The 19,396-nt window shown below is 54.4% G+C and overlaps 1 protein-coding gene across 5 annotated transcripts in view; it reads left to right on the plus strand.

The window, feature by feature from the left end:
• The window catches only part of HDAC4 (histone deacetylase 4), a 244,201-nt gene extending 239,263 nt beyond the window's left edge, over positions 1 to 4,938 (plus strand). For all 5 annotated transcript variants that reach the window (XM_060151668.1, XM_060151671.1, XM_060151670.1 and 2 more), the window contains one exon: positions 250 to 4,938. In XM_060151668.1, coding sequence (XP_060007651.1) covers positions 250 to 289 — 40 coding nt within the window. In that variant the 3' untranslated portion in view covers positions 290 to 4,938. The remainder of the gene's footprint in view (positions 1 to 249) is intronic.
• The last annotated feature ends 14,458 nt before the right edge of the window (positions 4,939 to 19,396 follow it).

Below are 19,396 nucleotides of genomic sequence, written 5' to 3' on the forward strand. Positions count from 1 at the left end.
CCCTCCCCCCTCCCCTCCCCCTCCCCCCTCCCCTTCCCCTCCCCCCTCCCCTCCCCCTCCCTTCCCCTCCCCTCCCCCTCCCTTCCCCTCCCTTCCCCCTCCCCCTCCCCCTCCCTTCCCCCTCCCCCCTCCCCTCCCCCCTCCCCCTCCACCTCCCTCCCCCTCCCCCTCCCTTCCCCCTCCCTTCCCCCTCCCCCCTCCCCCTCCCCCTCCCCCCTCCCCCTCCCCCTCCCCGGGGCTGCCCCACAGGCCCGACGAGGAGCCCATGGAAGAGGAGCCCCCCCTGTAGGTGCGCCCGAGGCTGCGGTTCTCTTGTTCGTTTGTCTCCGTCTTGAAGCTCCGCCGAGAAAAGTTGCTGTCGCCCTGCGTCCTGCCACGGCTTCTCCGAGCCCGCAGGTGCGGCGGGGCCGGCGGCAGCGGGCGGCCCTCTGCCTGCCAGGACCCGGACAGACGCCGGGACGCGCGGACACAGGGACACGCGGAAACAGGCGCTCTGGGCTCCCCAGGGAAGCCGCAGAGGAAGGAAGCCTGTGGTGGCTCGGGGCAGAGCTGCTGATCTAGCCGACACGAGAAAAAGAAAATGGAAATCAAAGCTCTCACGACACAAAGCAAACTTGATTAAAACTGGTGCTTACGGTTTGGTGATTCCCCACAATTCCACAGTCTCCGTGTAAACCACTCAACTCATCCTGTAGCTTATTTCTTTTGAAGAGAAAGTCGCCATGGCCCTGGCCGGCCTCCGAACACCGCGGTGCACAGTGGGGTGGGGCACAGAGTGGGCGAGCGTTTAAGGAGAGAAACTGGACGAGACAGAAACGTGAGCCCGCGGGAGCTGGCTTCGGTTTCTCAAAGCCGGTGGAAGACGCGCGTTTGTGCCTTTCTTTTTATTGCTCTGATGGATTTTTGTGGCTGGGTTTTCTGAAGTCTGAGGAACAATGCCTTAAGAAAAAATAAACAGCAGGAGTCGGTGGGACAGTTCCCTGTGGCCGGTGGGACCAGAGGCCGGTGCGTGCTGGCCGGGCCCTCCGCGAGCAGCCCGGCCGTGGCCAGCAGCTCCGGAGGGCTGAGGTCCTGCCACCCTGTTTCACTTTATTGCTGTTGAAAAATGGAGGTAGTTCCAAAAAAGTGGCAAATACTGTTGGGGGTTTTGAAGTCCAACAAATTTTAAATGAATCCAAAGTGTTCTTTTCTCGTACATCATATAACAATTGAGCATCTCCATTTGGTTGTGAAGCATGTCCTAGGCACACTTTCAGTGTTACGATCGGAATGCTTTTTATTAAAAGCAAGTAGCATGAAGTATTGCTTAAATTTTAGGTATAAATAAATATATATATGTATAATATATATTCCAATGTATTCCAAGCTAAGAAACTTGATTCTTATGAATTCTTGATAAAATATTTATAATGCATTTATAGAAAAAGTATATATATATAATAAATGCAAATTGTAAAGGTCCCTGGCGAATGAACGACTTGTGAATTAGCTATCAAGGTGCTTATGGAAAGGGATCTAGTTTGAAGCTCATGTATTTCTGAACTCCAGATTGGAGAGCTTTCAATCACACATTCGCCACGGGGCAACTACCCTGCAAGATTGTACTTTCATTTTAATTATTTTCTGACCCAGCCCCTTCCCACTCCAAGCCTCCATGCACATGTGTACCTAATGAGTTTTTATAGCAAAGAATATAAATTTGCTGTTGATTTTGTATGAATTTTTCACAAAAAGATCCTGAATAAGCATTGTTTTGTGAATTTTACATTTTTTCTCACCATTTAGTGGTTTTCTGAATGGTAATAACATCTAAACTTCTTCCTTTCTGAATTTTTGCTTGTACATTTTTTTTTAACTTTGGAAGGTGTTTTCTTTCTTTATTATTTTCATTCTGTTTATTTTTGTACAGTGAGCACAGAGTTTATTTTCAGAGTGAGCACCAAATGTGCAGCAGGGTCTGAGGTCTGCTCCCCTGGTCCCGTCCCTCGGCTGGACATCGAGTGCAGGGCCCTTCTTGCCGTCTGCGCATTGTGGGCCCGGGAGGGGGCGGGAGTCATCGCAGCGCTGACTTGGGGGGGCTTGCCAGACACCATGGGCCATCAGCATTCTCAAAGCTTTTGTTTAAACTTCTCTGACCACGTGGTCAGGATAGAATTTTCATTTCACTTTTCCAAAGACCTTGTAAGCATGTCCGCAACGTGTGGGGCTGGGGGGGCCCGGCACCCACTCTGGGTTCTTCCGCTGCAGCCGCATGGTGGGGCCCCGGCCGGGAGGCCTGGAGCTCGGAGCCTGTGGCTGCAGGGAGCCTGGGCCCGCAGGGACGGCAGACTCCTGACCGGGACGGCCAGCCTCTGCTCTTTTTCTCTTTGACAGTAACTGAAAGTCACTTTTTACTGGTAACTTATTTTCCAGCACCTGAAGCCACCAAGTGTCATTCCAAAGTGTACGTCAGGTTCTGAGTCGAGGGAGTGCAGAACAGCTTGCCCGCAGCCGGGGGCCCCCAGCCAAGTCTCAAGTTTGGCAACGTTTACAGGGTAGCTTCTGAAAGAGACTCTGACGCAGCCGGACTTGGACCAAGAGAATCCAGCTCCTTGGACTGGCTTGGTCACCACCGGCTGCTGGTGGTCAGACTTGGGATGGTGGTGGAGAGCGGGACAGGAAGGCCTTGGGACACGTCTGGCGTTCTCCCCTCCTGGCCTTTTGCCCTGAGGCCCAAGCTGGCAGGGGTGCTGGAGTGTGCGGGCAGCTGGGTCCACCCAGCGGCCACAGCGGTGGCAGGGCCCAGCCGGCCGGCTTTTCTGGCCTTCTCGGCCCCCTTTTACTGCGGGGACCCCCCGCCCCCCCCGCTGCCTGCCCACTTCCCGCCAGCCGTGGCTCCTGGGGAGGAACACCTCATCTGGCATTCTTTACAGGTGGTGGGTAACACGGACCCTGGTGGCCAAGTTATCTTTGGGGGGATTTACTTCTAATCTCATTCAACAGAGACTTCCTCTGCAGAAGGCCCGGTAGGGGGAACGTTGTCATTTGTCAGCTCACTCCAGCTTCACAGGCGTGCTTAAAGCAGTACCGTGTAGCCTTTTCTTTTCTTTAAAGACACAGGCCTTCTTGACGGCCAGCCGTCCAGGGCAGATGGCGGAGGGCCCACCTGGGGTGCCCGCAGGCCCACCGCCTCAGGGAGGGCCCCTCACACCTTCCCTCTGTGGTCCCTGGACCTCTGGCCTTTTTGTTCCTTTGCAGAGGCCTTGGGGGCACTGGCCGGGGGTCAGCAAGTGAGCACTTTATATCCCTTTGCGGGAAACCCCGTGATGCCCCGGGACTCGTGGTGTCACCCTGCCTTTGGGCCTTCCAGCTGCGCCACGCGGCGCCCAAGCCCCACCAGCAGGCGGCCGTCCGAGCCCCTGGGACTGGCCGCCCCTCCGGTTCTGAAGGGCCACTTTGTCAAAGTGTTTGGGTTTTTCTTTACTTCTTTTCAAAGTTTGTTTCCAGAGGAAGGACCGTTTTGTACTGGTCTGATTTTTGCAGCATTGCAATGGAATTCCTTGTTTTTAATTTTCGATCAGAACATTCCTTCTCTCCTGGTCACAGCCATGCGTTCATTCCATTCTTCTTTTTGTAGACTTTTGGCCCACGTGTTTTATGGGTATTGATACATATATAAATATATATATAAATACATATGAATATATTTTTTTAAGTTTCCTACACCGAGGTTGCATGGGCTGTTACGAGCGGCATGTCTTTATATCGTATACGGATTTTGCACGCCAAACGCGGCAGCTTGGGGAAGAAGAGAAATGCCTTTTTGTTCCCCTCCCATGACATTTGCAGACACAAAAGATGGGAATTTTTCTGTAAAACGAAACAAAACCTTGAAGGAGAGGGAGGGAGGGGGGAACGTTTGCATCTTATTGAACTTATTCTTAAGAAATTGTACTTTTTAATGTAAGAAAAATAAAAAGGACTACTTAAACATTTGTCATATTAAGAAAAAAGTTTATCTAGCACTTGTGACATACCAATAATAGAGTTTATTGTATTTATGTGGAAACAGTGTTTTAGGGAAACTACGCAGAATTCAAAGTGAACTGCCTGTCTCCCTCGGGTTGATTTAGAGGGATTTGTTCTGTTTGGTTTCTTCCCTTCTCTCCTTGCTCAGGGCAAGGCGAGCGCCGCTCCCCGACCCCCAGCCCTGGTGGCCGTCGGTTCTGCTGGGGAACCCGAGGCCCCAGCGGCCGTTTCCGCACAGCTGTGCCGACTTTTCCTGACTTTTAGATCACGTATGGCTAAGATTTCACTTTAAACTCAGCAGTCGTGAACTGTGCTGCACTGTGGTTTCAAATCGTACTTTGCATCGAGAGGAAACCATTTCTTCCTTGTAACGAAGCAGAGCTTTCCCAGCTCAGCTCACTCTGTCTTTGACATGATTAAAAGCCTCCTGTTGAAGGAAAAAGAAAGCAGACAGTTTCTGTTTGTTTTTGTTGTTGTTTTGGTGTGTGTGCTCCACAGTGGAGGCGCTATTTTCCAATTTACGAGAGTGACAAGCATGTCACCCTATGTCTACAGGAGGGGGTTGGCCCTATTCACCCAAGAGCTCCTCACGGTGTCGTGGAAAACGCAGTGGTGACGACTTCCTGTCCCACCCGACGCCTGTTCGCGCTAATGCAGGCGCCGCGCTGGTAGCAGAGACCCGTCTCATCTGTAACTTATCAGTTCTCTGATTGTCTGGACCTCCCAGTGGTTCTTTCCTTTGCTCAGTGGAGTTGGAGGTTTTGTTCTTGGTTTTCTCATCCTTGTTTCCTTCTCTGTGGGTGGATTTTCACCGACTGAGGTGTCCTCCCCTGACGGCCGACTCCACTTCACCCGGAGTCCAGTGTTTGTACCTCATCATACGACTTGTCACTCTTGTGGTGTAAATAAAAAGCATTACTTTCCCTCCCACCTGTGGTTTCTGCCGTGTGCTCTCATCCTCGCTGGCTCTGTGCCGGGGACCCCGGGGGGTGGCTCCTAGGACCCAGCCCATCTGCAGCCCTGTCACCCTCCACCCGTACAGATGGCCTACAGGAGTGTCTTCACTTAAATGTCCAATAATTCAAGTCCTTGCACTATTTTCTCCCCAAAATCCTGGTCTGGAAATGACCGCGTAGGTGAACGAGGCCGAAGGGAAGGGACCAGAGGCCCGGCCTCCCCACAGCCGGGCACTCTCTCCCTGAGGCCGTGAGTCAGCAAACACGGCCCCCAGCAACACTGCCACCCCCAGGTGACCACCATACTTCCCCAATGGTCACACCCCTTCCCAGGCCCCCACGTCCAGTGACTAATAATGGGGGTGGGGGGTTAAGGGTCCAGCCCCCTTGGCCCAACTCAGGGGCCCCTCTAGCTACTCCTGGTGGGGTCGGCCTGCCCCCTAGCTGGACTCTCCCTCTGTCAAGTCCTGTTCCCTTCCTCTCCTTTCTCAGCTGTTTACCCCAAGGACACGATTTGAAAAGCACAGTGCTCACCAGACTCCACCCAGGGTCTGCTTTCTGGGAACAGCCTGCAATACCCAGGGGCCTCTGACCCCCTTGCCTGAGCCCCAGGGTGAGGCCTGTGGAGCACAGCCACCTCCAGACACAAGCAGAGCTGCCCCAGGCAAGAAACTAGGAGTTGGAGTCAATGAGTTGGGGGTATTTGTTATGCAGTATCATTGCAGCAATAGCTGACTGATGCAGGCAATGTGAAGAGACAGGAAGCTCCAATGTAACTTGAGCCTTTTCATGCTTAAGTTGATTTTTATGAGGATATATTTATTAATTTACCCCAAATGAGAGGATCTTATTCTAACAGGAATTCTCTTTTTTAAAACAGACGCAAATGAAAAGAAACCTTGAGAAAGTGTTTCCAGCTCTAGGGCAAGGAGATTCCTGAGGGCAGCTTTTCTTCAGTTTTATCACACTGTAGGTTTTTTGTAACATATCTTTTGGATCATTTTATCTGAAAATTATTTTTTAATGTGTTATAAAGCACTGATATTTTTTGCCTTTTGAAAGTATTAAATACCTCAACCACATTGAGGAGAGAAAACAACACACGTCACATGTGGCACATGGTCACATTTTGCCGTAAACGTCACAAATAGACATGGAGGATGAAGGTCAGCCCAGTATGCTCTTCCCTTCCCTTCCCTTCCTTTCCCTTCTCTTCCCTCCCCAGAGTAAACGCTTCCCTGAAACTGGTGTGTGGACATCTTGTCCAAGTTTTTGCATCTTTGCTGCATAATTTTATCTCCATAAAAGTAGAAGTTAGTGCATATGGTGCAAGTATTTACTGTAAATGCCTTTTTCATCCCATAGTGTGTTATTGGGACTCAACTCCTCTGTGCACACACCTCTAGGGCATTCATTACAAGGGCCATGTGCTATTTCGTTACATGACTGTCCCCCACATGCACAACCCAGCCCTCTTGACGTGACAGGCACGTAAGCTGCTGCTGGCTTTTCTCCTCCACAAATTACACTGCACTGGGTATCGATGGGGGCTGTCTCTCCAAGAGGAGTTGCTGGCCCTGCATGGTATCAGCTCTGTTAAATCAGAACAGTCACTCCCCAAAGCAGTTTACTGATTTTCACTCCCACCAGCATGGATTGGATCAGAAGTTTGGCCAAATAGAGAGAAGCAGGAAGAAGAGTACTGAGACCCTATGTGTCCCCCACCTATTCATTCACTACAAACACTCCCACATCCGTGTAGGCTGCACCTCTCCCCCCGAACAGGGCGACTTGGAAGCAAACCCCGACAGCACATCTCCCACCTGTATATATTTCAGTAGACATCCCTCAAAGATAAGGACTGTTTTCTTAAACAGGACACAATATACCACATCCTGCTTCAAAAATGGACCGTTCCTTAATGTCGTCAGATATCCAGTCAAAGTTGAAGCTCCCCCAACTGTCTCATTTTTTGTTTTGTTTCCTTGCTTGTTTTTTACGGTTGGTTACAGAGCTTACAGGAAAAAAGGAAAAGCACTGAAAGGTTACAGTTACAAAATGAAAAATTGCCCATTCAGTTCCTCACTCATGCTAAGTATTTTAAGCAATGTTGAAAGGGTAATATTATATGGCTTAAATAAATATATAAGACTTGAAGTTTAATTTTAAAATGCACTTAATATTCCTGTTTAAAATACACCCTTTGATGTGTTAAACTACGTTGGTTTGAATTTAAAAGTAACATTTTATTTCTCTGCCGGTGGCGCAAGCTCCAATTTGGAAAACGGGGACGAAACTGTGCATTTTGATTCATGCAAGTACTGGGATTTGTGCACAAAAACTAAAATGGGTGCAAAGTTCCCAGTCTCTTAGGCCAATTAAAATCCCTTTATCTGATATTTGAGTGTATTAAAAAAACGGGTTTGCAACCAAATCGTTTTCTAATCTATGTACTCAGCGTCTTTTAAATCTGATTCTCGTGAAACACAGCTAATATTTCAAGTTAAAAAGACCAAGAAAGTTGGCGCACTTAAACCTTTTGGGTGCACTTTTAGGGTGTTATATTTCCTGACACATCCTTAATAGCAACAAGAATTCAGTCACCCTCTGAAATCAGAGTCGGGACTTCAGGCTAATGAAGTTTTGGGGGGTTTTTTGAATTTTTGAATTTGTTTATTTTTTTATACAGCAGGTTTTTATTAGTTATCCATTTTATACATATTAGTGTATACATGTCAATCCCAATCTCCCAATTCATCCCACCACCACCCCCGACCACAGCCACTTTCCCCCCTTGGTGTCCATACGTTTGTTCTCTACATCTGTGTCTCTGTTTCTGCCCTGCAAACCAGTTCATCTGTACCATTTTTCTAGGTTCCACATATATGTGTTAATATACGATATTTGTTTTCGTCTTTCTGACTTACTTCACTCTGTATGACAGTCTATAGATCCATCCATGTCTCTACAAATGACCCAATCGATAAAGGCCACTTGGAGATGAAACAAAGGCGAGTAACCGACAGTCGAATACATGACAAAGTGATACATGACGACACAGCTAATCTCTGCATGGGTGGATCCCTGGGGACCTACCACATCCACCAGGAACTTGCAGAGCCTGAGGCAAGAGTCCAAATGGAGACTCACGTGTGTGAGTTGAGGTTATAAATCAAGTTCCAAAGGTATTCAATAAAAATATCTTCTCCCCCCGCAACCCCCTTCTTGACAAGTACACTTCCTGCAAGACCTGGGAGGCCAGGTTAGAGGTGGCATTTTTAGACCCCCAGAAGCGCTGCTGCCCACATCGCCCTGTTCTCCCCTCCCTGCATCCCTGCTGGCCGGGGCGGGATATGGCAGGTGGCACTGGGCCAGCCCACACCTCTCCCAGGTGCTTCTAGGCGCTTCCAGGGCCTGCCCCAGAGCCCAGAATGGCTCCTCGGGACACTTCCCGGGCATCGCCCACACCATTTCTGCTTAATCCCCGGGGCCAGAAGGTGGCTGCCCCTAGCTGCAAGGTAGGCTGGGAAGTGCAGTCTTCCCTGCAGGTGAACCTGGAAAGGCGGGCTCTGTTTTTACAGGAGGGAGAAGGGGTGTTGACAGACACTGCCCCTCTGCCACGGAGCCCAGGCCAGTCTCCATAAACCTCGCCAGGACCACCGTACCCTCGACCTCATGGCACTGGGGGCTTTTCCACAAGGTCAGTATCTCTACCTGAAAGACCTCTGTGTCGGTGGAAAGGTACGAGGTCAGGTGTGGGGCCGCTGGGGGCTGCGTGGGCACAGCCCACGAAGGACAACAGGAGGGCGGCTGCCACCACTGTGCCCTAACACATCGGAGACGCTCACCCTTCACCCTTCCTGGAATCACTCCGGCGTGTTCCATCCCCAGAAGAGGACGTGGCACCCAATACTGATGGGCAGAGAGGTACTCGGATCCTAAAGTAAGCCACCAGGTGACGCCAGGCCAAGAGCTAGGGCTGTGGGCTCCTGCCGGCCAGGGACTGGGGGCTCAGGACGAGACGCAGGACGGAAAGCCTCCTGGGACTTTGCTCACGTGGAGCAGTGATGCCGATGGACGCTGCTTAGCCCGAATCACCACAGAAACACAGAGGGCGCTTCAAAGAGCCGTTAGCCCAGGGCTCTCAGGGTCACCGCCGGTGAAGAAAAGTCACCCAGAGCATGGGAGTCGTTGACTCTCCCACGGTTTCAGGGTGATGTGCTGACGAAGAGGCACCACAAAAGGGAGCTACACCCCCGGCTTTATTTCGACCCCCACGGGGCTGGTGGGGAGGAGAAGCCGCCGGCCTGGGAGGGGGAAGTGAGTGAGGGGCAGCGGCCAGGCGTGTGGTCAGAGACCAGGAGAGGCTTAGAGAGGAGCCATGGGCGGTCACTGTATTTTCTGTCTGCTCTCACTCTGGGTCTCATCGTGAAAGCGGGTTAGCCAGGGCCAAGTCTGGTGAGGAGGAGGTTCCCACAACATTAGGAGGCTTGTTCTGACAGTTCCAAGAACTGCTGGCTGCGGCCGCGCAGACATTTGCAGCGGGAGGTGCTCTGGGGAAGCGGCCATCGCGAGGCTTCAAGCGCGAGCTCTCACGAGCTCATCGCATCTCAGCTTCACTCAAAGGAGGAGTGTGGCTGACTGCACGGTTCTGCCAAGTGAAATGCATTATTTCCATGGGAAACGTGGTGGCTGCCTATCTCCAGGGCACAGTGCGGAGCTTGGCTTTGCGACGTCCTGAGCGCCGAGCCAACGGGCGTGACCTGAGTTGTCACCATCGCCCCCCAGGCTGGCCCACTTCAGACGAACATCCACCCAGACGGTGTCATGACAAAGTCTGAAATCCAAATTTAAGGAGTTAGGAGGTGAAGGCGTAAGTTATTCTAACAGAGAGCACCCTCGGGAGTCCCTGAGCCTGGAGAAGATGGGTCCCACACAACATGGGACCCTCGGTGGTGGTCCCACCTCACCAAGGGCTCACGGATCAGGGCCTGCATTGACTTAATCCCCCAGGAACCGTTGGGTGGGTAATGTGGTTACACCCATTTACACACGAGGAAACTGAGGCTCAGAAAATTCAAATACTTTGCCCAAGTTTGCACATCCACGAGAGGCAGCACGAGGCCCTGGACGCAGGACGGTCCTCACGTCAAGCCTCTTGTGTGAATCCCCACTTTCTGCTCCCCAGACCACACTCTGACGCACAGGCCACAGATGACTCTGGAGCAGGATGGACGCCACGGGGACCGTTGACTGCGGCGTCTCGACCAGGGCTTGTACACTCGTTGCAAGGACGTCTGGGGCCGGTCGTTCTCCGTGGGAGCGCCCTGCACAGGAGGTACCGTGGGGTGTAGGGCAGGGTCCTGGCCTCCACCCCCAGATGCCTCCAAACTCCTCCTTGCACTCTCTGCCCTCCCCAGTGGGAAAGGATGGGGCCCTGGGCTTCTCCCTTCCCCCACCCAGCCATCCTCGCTGAAATTGGATCAGGGACAGAATCCCCAGAGACAGAGCGCCCTGGGTCCGGCCTCCCAGCTCCGCTCAGAACCAGAAACTCCACAGCTCCAGCCTCTGCACGGAGCCTCCAAGGACGGACCTCACCACCTCCAGGTGCCCCGTTTCCCTGCTGGACAAGCCCAGCCAGGAGAAGACCCTTCCTCCTCGTGGGCCCCGGGGGCTCAGGTCATCCACCCAAGAGGCCCCACGTGTGGAGCCCATGCTAGGCGCCCAGGTGTTCTTGTGCAGACCAGGTGTGGGCAAAGCCCACCATCCCTCCCAGGAGAACGTCCCTCTAGGCCTCCCCCTTCCCGGCTAACCTTCCCAGAGCTCTTGCCTGGAAGGGGGGTCAGGCAGAGATGGCCTTGAACGGGGGTGTGACCTTTGACCTCACGGGACCTCAGTTTCCTCTGTAAAAGGAGCAGGTGTGCAGGTGGCCCCTCAAGTCCTCTGCTGTCCGCATAGTCAAGGGGCGGCTCCTGACGTGTGAGAAGAAACTGGCTTGTTTCTGATTTTCAGTTGTCGCTCTCAGAGCGACACCTGTAATTACTGCCGCACGGTACTTTCCTAACAGCACAATTGCTGATGCGACTTCAGGTCAAGATTTCAATGAACATTGGAGGCAGGTACTGGAGAGGTAGAGGGGTGGGGTTCAGAGGCCCCGAGAGGAGGAGATGAAAGTGTCCCCTGGCAGGGAGGGGGTGGGCCTGGGGGCTGGGGGCTGCCCGGGCAGGGTGAGGTCAGCTCTGACTTGCAGGCCTGACCCCCAGCACTGATGGGGAGGGTGGGATCCACGCCTCTCCCTCTTTCCTCCTCCGTCTGCCCTCCTCCCACCTCCTGCTGTAACCCCGACCCTTCTGTGCCACTCCCATCCCTCCCCCTCCCCCTCCACTCCTGTGATTTCCCCCTAGAAGAAGGGCTGCAGTGACAATGAAGAGGCCGGGACCCCCTAAATAAACCAAGACCCTGATAGAAAGATGCCAGCCCCACTTGCCTTCATGTGGGGACTCAGTAAGTTCAAGTGGCCTGAGGTAGAGCTGGGGTTACAAGTCCCTGAGCAGTTCACAGCCAGGAATGGCAGTCAAAACTTGGAAAAGGCAGAGGAATGAATAAAGAAGATGTGGTCCATAGATATAGTGGAATATTACTCAGCCATAAAAAAGAATGCAATAGTGCCATTTGCAGCAACATGCAGGGACCTAGAGATTGTCACACTGAGAGAAGTAAGTCAGACAGAGAAGGACAAATATCGTATGATGTCACGTATATGTGGAATCTAAAAAAATGGTACAAATGAACTTATTTACAAAACAGAAATAGAGTCACAGATGTAGAAAACAAACTTATGGATATCAGGGGGGAAGGGGAGGGGAGGGATAAAGTGGGAGATTGGGATTGATATATACACTCTGCTATATATAAAAGAGATAACTAATAAGGACCTATGGTATAGCACAGGGAACTCTACTCAGTACTCTGTAATGACCTATATGGGAAAAGAATCTAAAAAGGAGTGGATATATGTGCATGTATAATTAATTCACTTTGCTATGCAGCAGAAACTAACACAACATTGTAAATCAATTACACTCCAGTAGAAATTTAAAAAAATCTTGGAGAAAGGCAAGTAGGAGGCAAGACCCGCCAAGGTCCAGGAATATATGTTATAAGACGTGTGAACTCAGGACCATCCCGCGGTAGAAATGCAAACTATTTCTTATGAATTCAAAATAAAAAGATTAGCAAATGTAGTGAACGCACTGTATTGGAGTTACTACTTACACTGTCCAGAGAAAAACCACTTTTCCATTTTGTATCAATATATCTAAATAGGACTTCCATGGTGCGCAGTGGTTAAGAATCCGCCTGCCAATGCAGGGGACACGGGTTCGAGCCCTGGTCCGGGAAGATCTCACGTGCCGCGGAGCAACTAAGCCCGTGCACCACAACTACTGAGCCTGCGCTCTAGAGCCCGCGAGCCGCAGCTACTGAGTCCACAAGCCACAACTACTGAAGCCCAGGCGGCTAGAGCCCGCGCTCCGCAACAAGAGAAGCCACCGCAATGAGAAGCTCGTGCACCACAACGAAGAGTAGCCCCCACTCGCCGCAACTAGAGAAAGCCCGCGCACAGCAACGAACACCCAATGCAGCCAAAAATAAATAAATAAATGTATTAAAAAAATAATGATTAAAAATAAATCCAGGTGCATCAAATCTACCACATGGAGCCGTAAACCTGTTTTGAAAGAAGGTTCAGGTGTGTATCTTCATCTCTGCAGTGATGGCAGGACTGAACGTGTTTGAAAGTCACTGAGTGTGCTCGTTGGAAGCAGGGCTGGGGACGTAAGCCAGAGCGTGGGATTCTCAGGACGAGGGCCGTCTGCACGGTTACCCCACCACGTGTAGGGGACCAGGTGGGTGAGAGGGTCAAGGGAGATGAGCCAGGAGTATGGGCGTCTCCATTATACTCTCCTCTCCTGTCTCTGAATTTTTCCGTAATGAAAAGAAGTGATAGAAATGAGAAATCACAAAGGAAGAACGTTGATAAATGCGACTAAAGAAAATACAAAACCTTCCAATCCAATGACACTGAACTTACCAAACAAACCAGGAAGCCAATACAACAAAGGTTCAGTGTTTACAATCTATGCGAACTCATAGAAATTTTCTTTTAAAAATCATGAACAGACGAGTCCCAGAAGATGAGACACAATTGTTCAATAACCACACAGAAAACTAGGAAGCCCCGTGAGTAACCTAAAAGCCCACTGAAAGGGAAGCGTCGCTGGCGGGAGGTGGGTGCGAGTGGGCTGCATGCGTCCATTCAAAGGAGGGTGTGTGGACCTGGGCCGCTCACAGCTCGCTGCTGGTGGAAGGTCACGGCTACAGACAGACGGGAGAATATTTGCTCAGAACCTCGCCTTGACCTGGTAATTTCACCCTGGGTCCCAGGGACATAAATCTAATTACAGAAAATGTTTTCTGTGTGGAGATGCTCACTTCAGCATTTTTTAGTGAAAAGTTGGAAACACCTGGAAATATTTAACAGTTGGGAGCCGGTTGGTACCTAGGTGCTGGGCATGTGGGCGGTGTCCACCGGGGCTGGGCTGACCGTCACTGCTGGCCGCCGCGAGGAGCGTGCCTTTTGGGGCTGGAGAGTGGAAAAAGCATTGTATTCGGCATAAACCTAATGAAGAAAGCCAAGCTGTGCCTTTGAACTTGGCATCCAAAGAGGACAGGGAAGGGGTCATCTCCAGCAGTGCACTGAGGATGGTTCTTTTTCCCTTTTGTGATAGAAAGGAGTACACAGTGCTCTGAACTCACCTCATTTACATGAATGAAGGTTGATTTGAAAGCCATCTTTCCCAACTTCTGTCCCACAGAGCAGTTTCCTCAAGGAATGAGATAGCTGTTTGGAGAAAAACATAAAATGCAGGGAAAGTATTTTTTAGCACGTTCCGCTGAGCTCCGCCCCAAGCCCAGAAGGGCATCCCCGTCCCACCCTCCTGTGTGCAGAAGGCCCCTGGAGGGGCCCACCCTGGGGCCCACCCCAGAGAAGCCAGCTACCGGGGAGCATCAGGACGCCCAGCCGCAAGGTCCAGGGAGGGGCAGCCTGACCGTCGCACAGACTGCTGTAAGGACCACCTTCGATGAGGTATAAAATCTCTGAGCACAGACCGGCCGTAAGAGGCTGTCGCCAATGTTTCTGTCCCACAGTATTTTCTCTGTCCTGCAGCATCATTTGTTCACAAGCTGCTCAACACGGTTAAAGGGGTTAAACTCAGTTCTTGGAGGGGAGGTGACATGGGTGCCGCCCAGACGCCTGCGGGACGGAAGGACCGTGTCCCCATGCCCTGCAGCAGCCCGCAGCCCGCACCAGGGGCCGTTCGTGGGGGACCATGGAAGGCAGCCCCTCGCCCAGTGGCCGGCAGGGTGGAGGGCCGTCCAGCCGCAGAGCCGGAGGGTGGCTGAGGCCTTTGTAGAGGCCTCGTCACAGCTTGGGGTCCCCCTCTGCCCGGCCTGCCCCTTCCCGCCCTCCCTCTGTGCAGGCATCCACACCTCCCAGTACATCCAGCCTCACCGGTCTGCTTCCTGGGGAACCCACGTTGCCACTGCCATATGGTGTGGTACCAACTGGGGGATGCATTTTAGGAAGGTGAAAATAAGGCAAATGCACATCTCAGAACAAGAGCAGAAAGACGCTTGCTCTCGGTCAAGCCTCTCAGGTAGGAAGGACAGAATCGCCCGTGCAGGGGCGGGTGAGGAGGGCGTGCTGAACCGAGAACGGGCCTCCCCGGCGTCCCGTGCACGCACACACAGGTGAGCTGAGCCCGGGGGAGGCGGCCCGCACCTCTGCTCGCCCTCCTGCTTCATCGAGTGGCACCCCGCTTGCTGTCAGCTGCCTGGGCCGAAGGGCCTCCTGAGTCCCATCCAAGTGCCCACGCAGCCCCGAAGAACGAGGATCCTGCCCGGGGCCTGGGTGGCTGCCCTGAGCACAGAACAAGCTTTCACACACGAGCCCCACTAACATCTCAGGCACCAGCTTGCCCTGACCATCAGCCCGGGACCTTGCCCCCTCTTGCGGGAAGGCCTCCGGGAAGGCACGGCGCAAGCCCTGCTTCCTGGCCCCTGCTACGCCCTCCGCCAGGAATGGCCGTCCCCTCCCCCACCTTCCCGTGACCCTCTTCTCCCCCTGAAACCCAGTTTAAGTGGCGCTTCCTCTGCGAAGCCTTCCCTTCCCCTCCCCCAATACTCTCCGGAGACACAGAGGTGGCTGGGAGGGCGGGGCTGTTCTCCAGCCTCAGGGTGGCGTTTCTTCCTCTGTCGGGACAGTGACCCCTGGCCGAGTCCTGCCCTCTGATCTCCCCTGGAGACCTTGCACCAGACCCTCTGGGGAGGGGACTGGACGCTCAGGTTCGTGGTGTGGCAGCCCCAGCAGGCTGGGCTCGGCTTCCCCTAATGCTCCACACAAGTCGTAAACATCCTTCAGCCCCTCCCTGCACTGAGCTGGGTGGGGCCGGGACACTGCCCGGCACTTGCCAGGAGACACTCATTCCTGGCGGGCAGCCCCTTCTGACCTGAGACAGGCAGCAGTGGGTGAGTGGTGGTCCCTGAAAGAGATGCCCACCTCCTAATTCCTGGAACCAGTGATCTCAAGATAAGATCATCCCAGATCGTTCAGGTGCACAGAGACAGAGGAGAAGCCACGTGGAGACAGAGGCAGAGACTGGGGGGATGCGGCCGCAAGCCGAGGGGTGCTCGGGACCCAGACGCTGAAGAGGCAGGAAGGACGCTCCCCAGAGCCTTGGAGGGAGTGTGGCCCTGCCGGCACCTCGATTTCCGGCTTCTGCTTTACAAACTGTGAGGGAATAAATGTCGGTTGTTTGAAGCCCCCAGTTTTCTGGTGGTTTGTTCCCATCGCCCCGGGAGACTCAGGCAGAGCCTTCGTGGGAGAGCCGGGGCCACTGGCAGAGCTGGGTTAGCGTCTGAGGGGGTCCATTACATCAGGGCTCTCGACCTGGAGTCCCCCCAGGGAATCTGGGGGCTTCGGAGCTTTGGGACCCCCTTGACATTTTGTGCAGTGTTCTCTGGGGGAAGGGCAAGGGGCTTTCAGCAGCCCCCCGCATCTCAGGACGATTCTAAGCCTCTGTCCCCCTCCTTGGAAGCCCCACAGGAAGGGTGATGACCGTCCTCCACCCCTCCAGGGGTGCCTGAGTACAGGGCTGGGCCCTGGGTCTATGTCCCCAGGTCCAAGCAGAATGCGACAGGTGGGAGGGGTTCACAGAGTATTTGGGGCACAGAAGACAAGTGTCACCTCCCCACCCGGCCTGGGACCCTCTGCCCCGCATAGTCCTGTGTGGTCAGCTCGGGCACCCAGCTGCGGCCTGCGGGGCCTGCTGGACTCGACTGATGGTGGGAACAGGTGGGTGCCGCCCTGCGCCTTGGAGCTCCAAGCCCCGGGGTGGGGCGGGGTGTCAGATAACGTCCCCTGGATGAGGGCCGGGCCTGTGTGACACGAAGGGGAAACCAGAGGTGAGCCAGAGGAGGGTGTACTGACAAGACAGCACCGGAAGGCAGGTGGGGGACCGCCCCTGGACCCCCCGCCCCGTCCTCGGGGATGGGTGTGCCTCAGCCCCTGCTGTGGGTCAGACAGGGAAACCAGGCGGAGATCCAGGACCCGGGATGCTGCCGGGTCGCCAGCGATGCACGTGTCTGCGCCGCCAGGAGAGGAACGGGCACGCTGACCCCCGCAAGGCCCTGGAGAGAGTCCTGAAAACACTGGTGCACGGGGAGAGGAGGCCTTCCTGGGGGGCAACGCGATGCCGCCGTCTGTTGGGCCCCTTCCGGACCGCGTGGCACGGGGGCCTACAAGACACCCCCGGGCCCGTCTCGTGCTGGAGGGACGGGAGCCCCTCTCCGCTGCTTCCCCCGGAAGCCACAGCCCCTCCCTGGGTCGGGCTCTGCTGACCTCCAGCTCCCACCCGACCCTCGCCCTCCCCCACCCCGGAACGCGTGGCGGGAGCAGAGCAGCCCTGGGGCCTTGGGGACGTGGAGATTAAGGTCGACCCCAGACAGGTTTTCGTAATTAAATATGTCCAGTCCCTTTGACCAAGTGTGAAAGACACTTTCGCACGCTGTTAACTTAACCTGATGGCTGTGCAGAAGTCCCAGCCAGGAGCCGGCGGGGAGGGGCTGTTTTCTCAAGGCTTCTCTCCCCCCAGGGGCTGGGGGCCGTGGGGCAAGAGGGCAGCAACACGGGAGGCTTTCTGAGATCTGGGGAGGCATCACCACCGAAGGGCACCGCAAAGGAGAGGAGGCTGCGGTGCACGGGGCGCCCCTCCCAGCAGCCCAGGCTGCGTGGGGGTGGGGGTGGGGGAGCCTTGCCATTTCCAGCGCCACCTGGTGGTGATTCCCGGAACTGCAGCACCACCCAGACGGCCCTCCCCGCCCCACCTCGCCCCCCAGACCTGAGCCCTGACCCTGGTTAGATGCTGGACGTGACAGTGGAGCAGCTTGTGAGACATCACAAACCACCCCCGATATCCCAGGGAAAAAGCCAACTTAAAAAGTGACACGCTTCTCCCTGGTGGGGAGGCTTAGGGTGCTTTGGTGGGGTTCACCTAACGTCCCCTGCTCTGCTGGGAGACCCAGGTAGAGCCCACCACCCCAGGGAGCAGCCGTTGAGTTCCGGGCAGCAAGACCCCCCCGGGCGCTCTTCCAGACGCAGGGCTGACGGTGGCCCCGGCCCCCATGACGGCTGTGTTGCCGGTCACCCCGCTGCTCAGCCGTGAATTCTGCCTTCCCTCGCTCTGTATGAATGCACCGGGTGCCGGCCGCATGCCGGGCCCTGTCGGGTGGACAGGAGAGACATGCGTGGCAGGGCTCACATCCCGGCAGGGACGGGAAGGCAGACACAACACCTAAAAAGGTACCTGTCTGTGTGCTGGAGGGTGAGATGTGCTCGGAGTGAGAAAAAGAAGGGCAGAGTCAGGCACCCACAGAGCCTGGGGCTCCAGGAGCCCTGGGGACAGCAAGGAGGAGGGCGCGATCCCGGGCCAGTGCCCAGTCAGCTCAGGGAGGAAGGGAACCAGGATGCTGGCGGCCGGAAGCCCGGGGAGGTCGGCAAGGGGCATGAGCACCGTGCCCACGGGTCCCCCGGGGCCGCCATCCTGGGAGACGAACGCCCAGCGCCCAGAATCCGCAAATAGCCTGGTCCCTGCACACCTGACCCCAAGCGGGCCTTCCCTCGGGGACCCTGTGTGTCTATGATTTCAACCCGATGGTTGTAGTAAGAGTTGCTGTTTATTGGGGGTTTACAATACTCCAGGAACTACACTACCCATTTTGATATTTGACTCGATTAAAACTAGCAAGGGCCCAGAGAAGTGGGCGTTCGTCTTTACAGAAGGACAAACTGGGCCTCCAAGAGGCTGGGAGACTGAATCCCAGCGCCCGGTTTTCAGCCGCAGCGCTGCTTCCGGTCCCAGGGCTGCCCGCCGGCTCCAGAGCGGGGGACGCCGACTCTGCCCCATCTGGGTGCTCGCAGCTCCCCATCAGCTCCTTTGGAGCCAGAAGGCTTTAAAATCCTCACAGCCTCTTCGCACCGATTATTAATAAGTCCTAAACTTCAAATAGAACTTTATAAGGTGGAACTTTGTATTACTGGCGCCCCCCAAATAGTGGGGATCAGTCAGTCTTTACAGAGCTGCGGAGGCTTGGTGGGGGGAGTCCTAAGCACAAGTATGTATTGTGTCAGGCGCTTGACACGTTTTCCTCTTCAGCTGCAGATTCTATCGTCTACACCCCTTTTCGTGAGCTGCTAGCAAAAAGGTACTCCATGGAACCAGTAGCTGTGACACTGTTTGAGAAAACAGTCTTTGTAGATGTAACTAAATGAAGGATCTCAACACGAACTCATTCCGGATTAACTGGGTGGGCCCCAAATCCGACGACAGGTGTCCCTATACGAGACTCACAGAGGAAGCACCCAGGGAGGCCACGTGGAGACGGGCAGAGACTGGAGCAAGGTGGCCACCTGGAGCCACCAGAAACTGAAGAGGAAGGAAGGACCCTCCCTCAGAGTTTTCACACACGTGTGGCCCTGCGACAGCTTGATCTAAGACCTCTGGCCTCCAGAACCGTGAGAGAGTGAATCCCTATTGCTGTAAGCCACTAAGTCTGTGGCCATGTGTTACGGCAGCCCCCGAAACCAATAAACCCCTCCCTGCAGCTGTGAGGAAAGTGACCCCCAAGGGGTTGCTGGCCAGCCCGGGTCCCCAGGCAGCCAGCAGAGGGAGAGCCCGCGACCGCAGACCCTGCTCTGCCGGGAGATTGACGAAATGCAGGATCGACTCCACATCCCCTAAGATTTCAGCTTCTGGTTACAGGCCCCCATTGCTGTCAGTCAACACTTTCCGGACTCTCAATTCCATTTTCCA

Source organism: Lagenorhynchus albirostris, chromosome 6 (genome assembly GCF_949774975.1).
Source record: "Lagenorhynchus albirostris chromosome 6, mLagAlb1.1, whole genome shotgun sequence".
Taxonomy (NCBI): Eukaryota; Metazoa; Chordata; class Mammalia; order Artiodactyla; family Delphinidae; genus Lagenorhynchus; species Lagenorhynchus albirostris.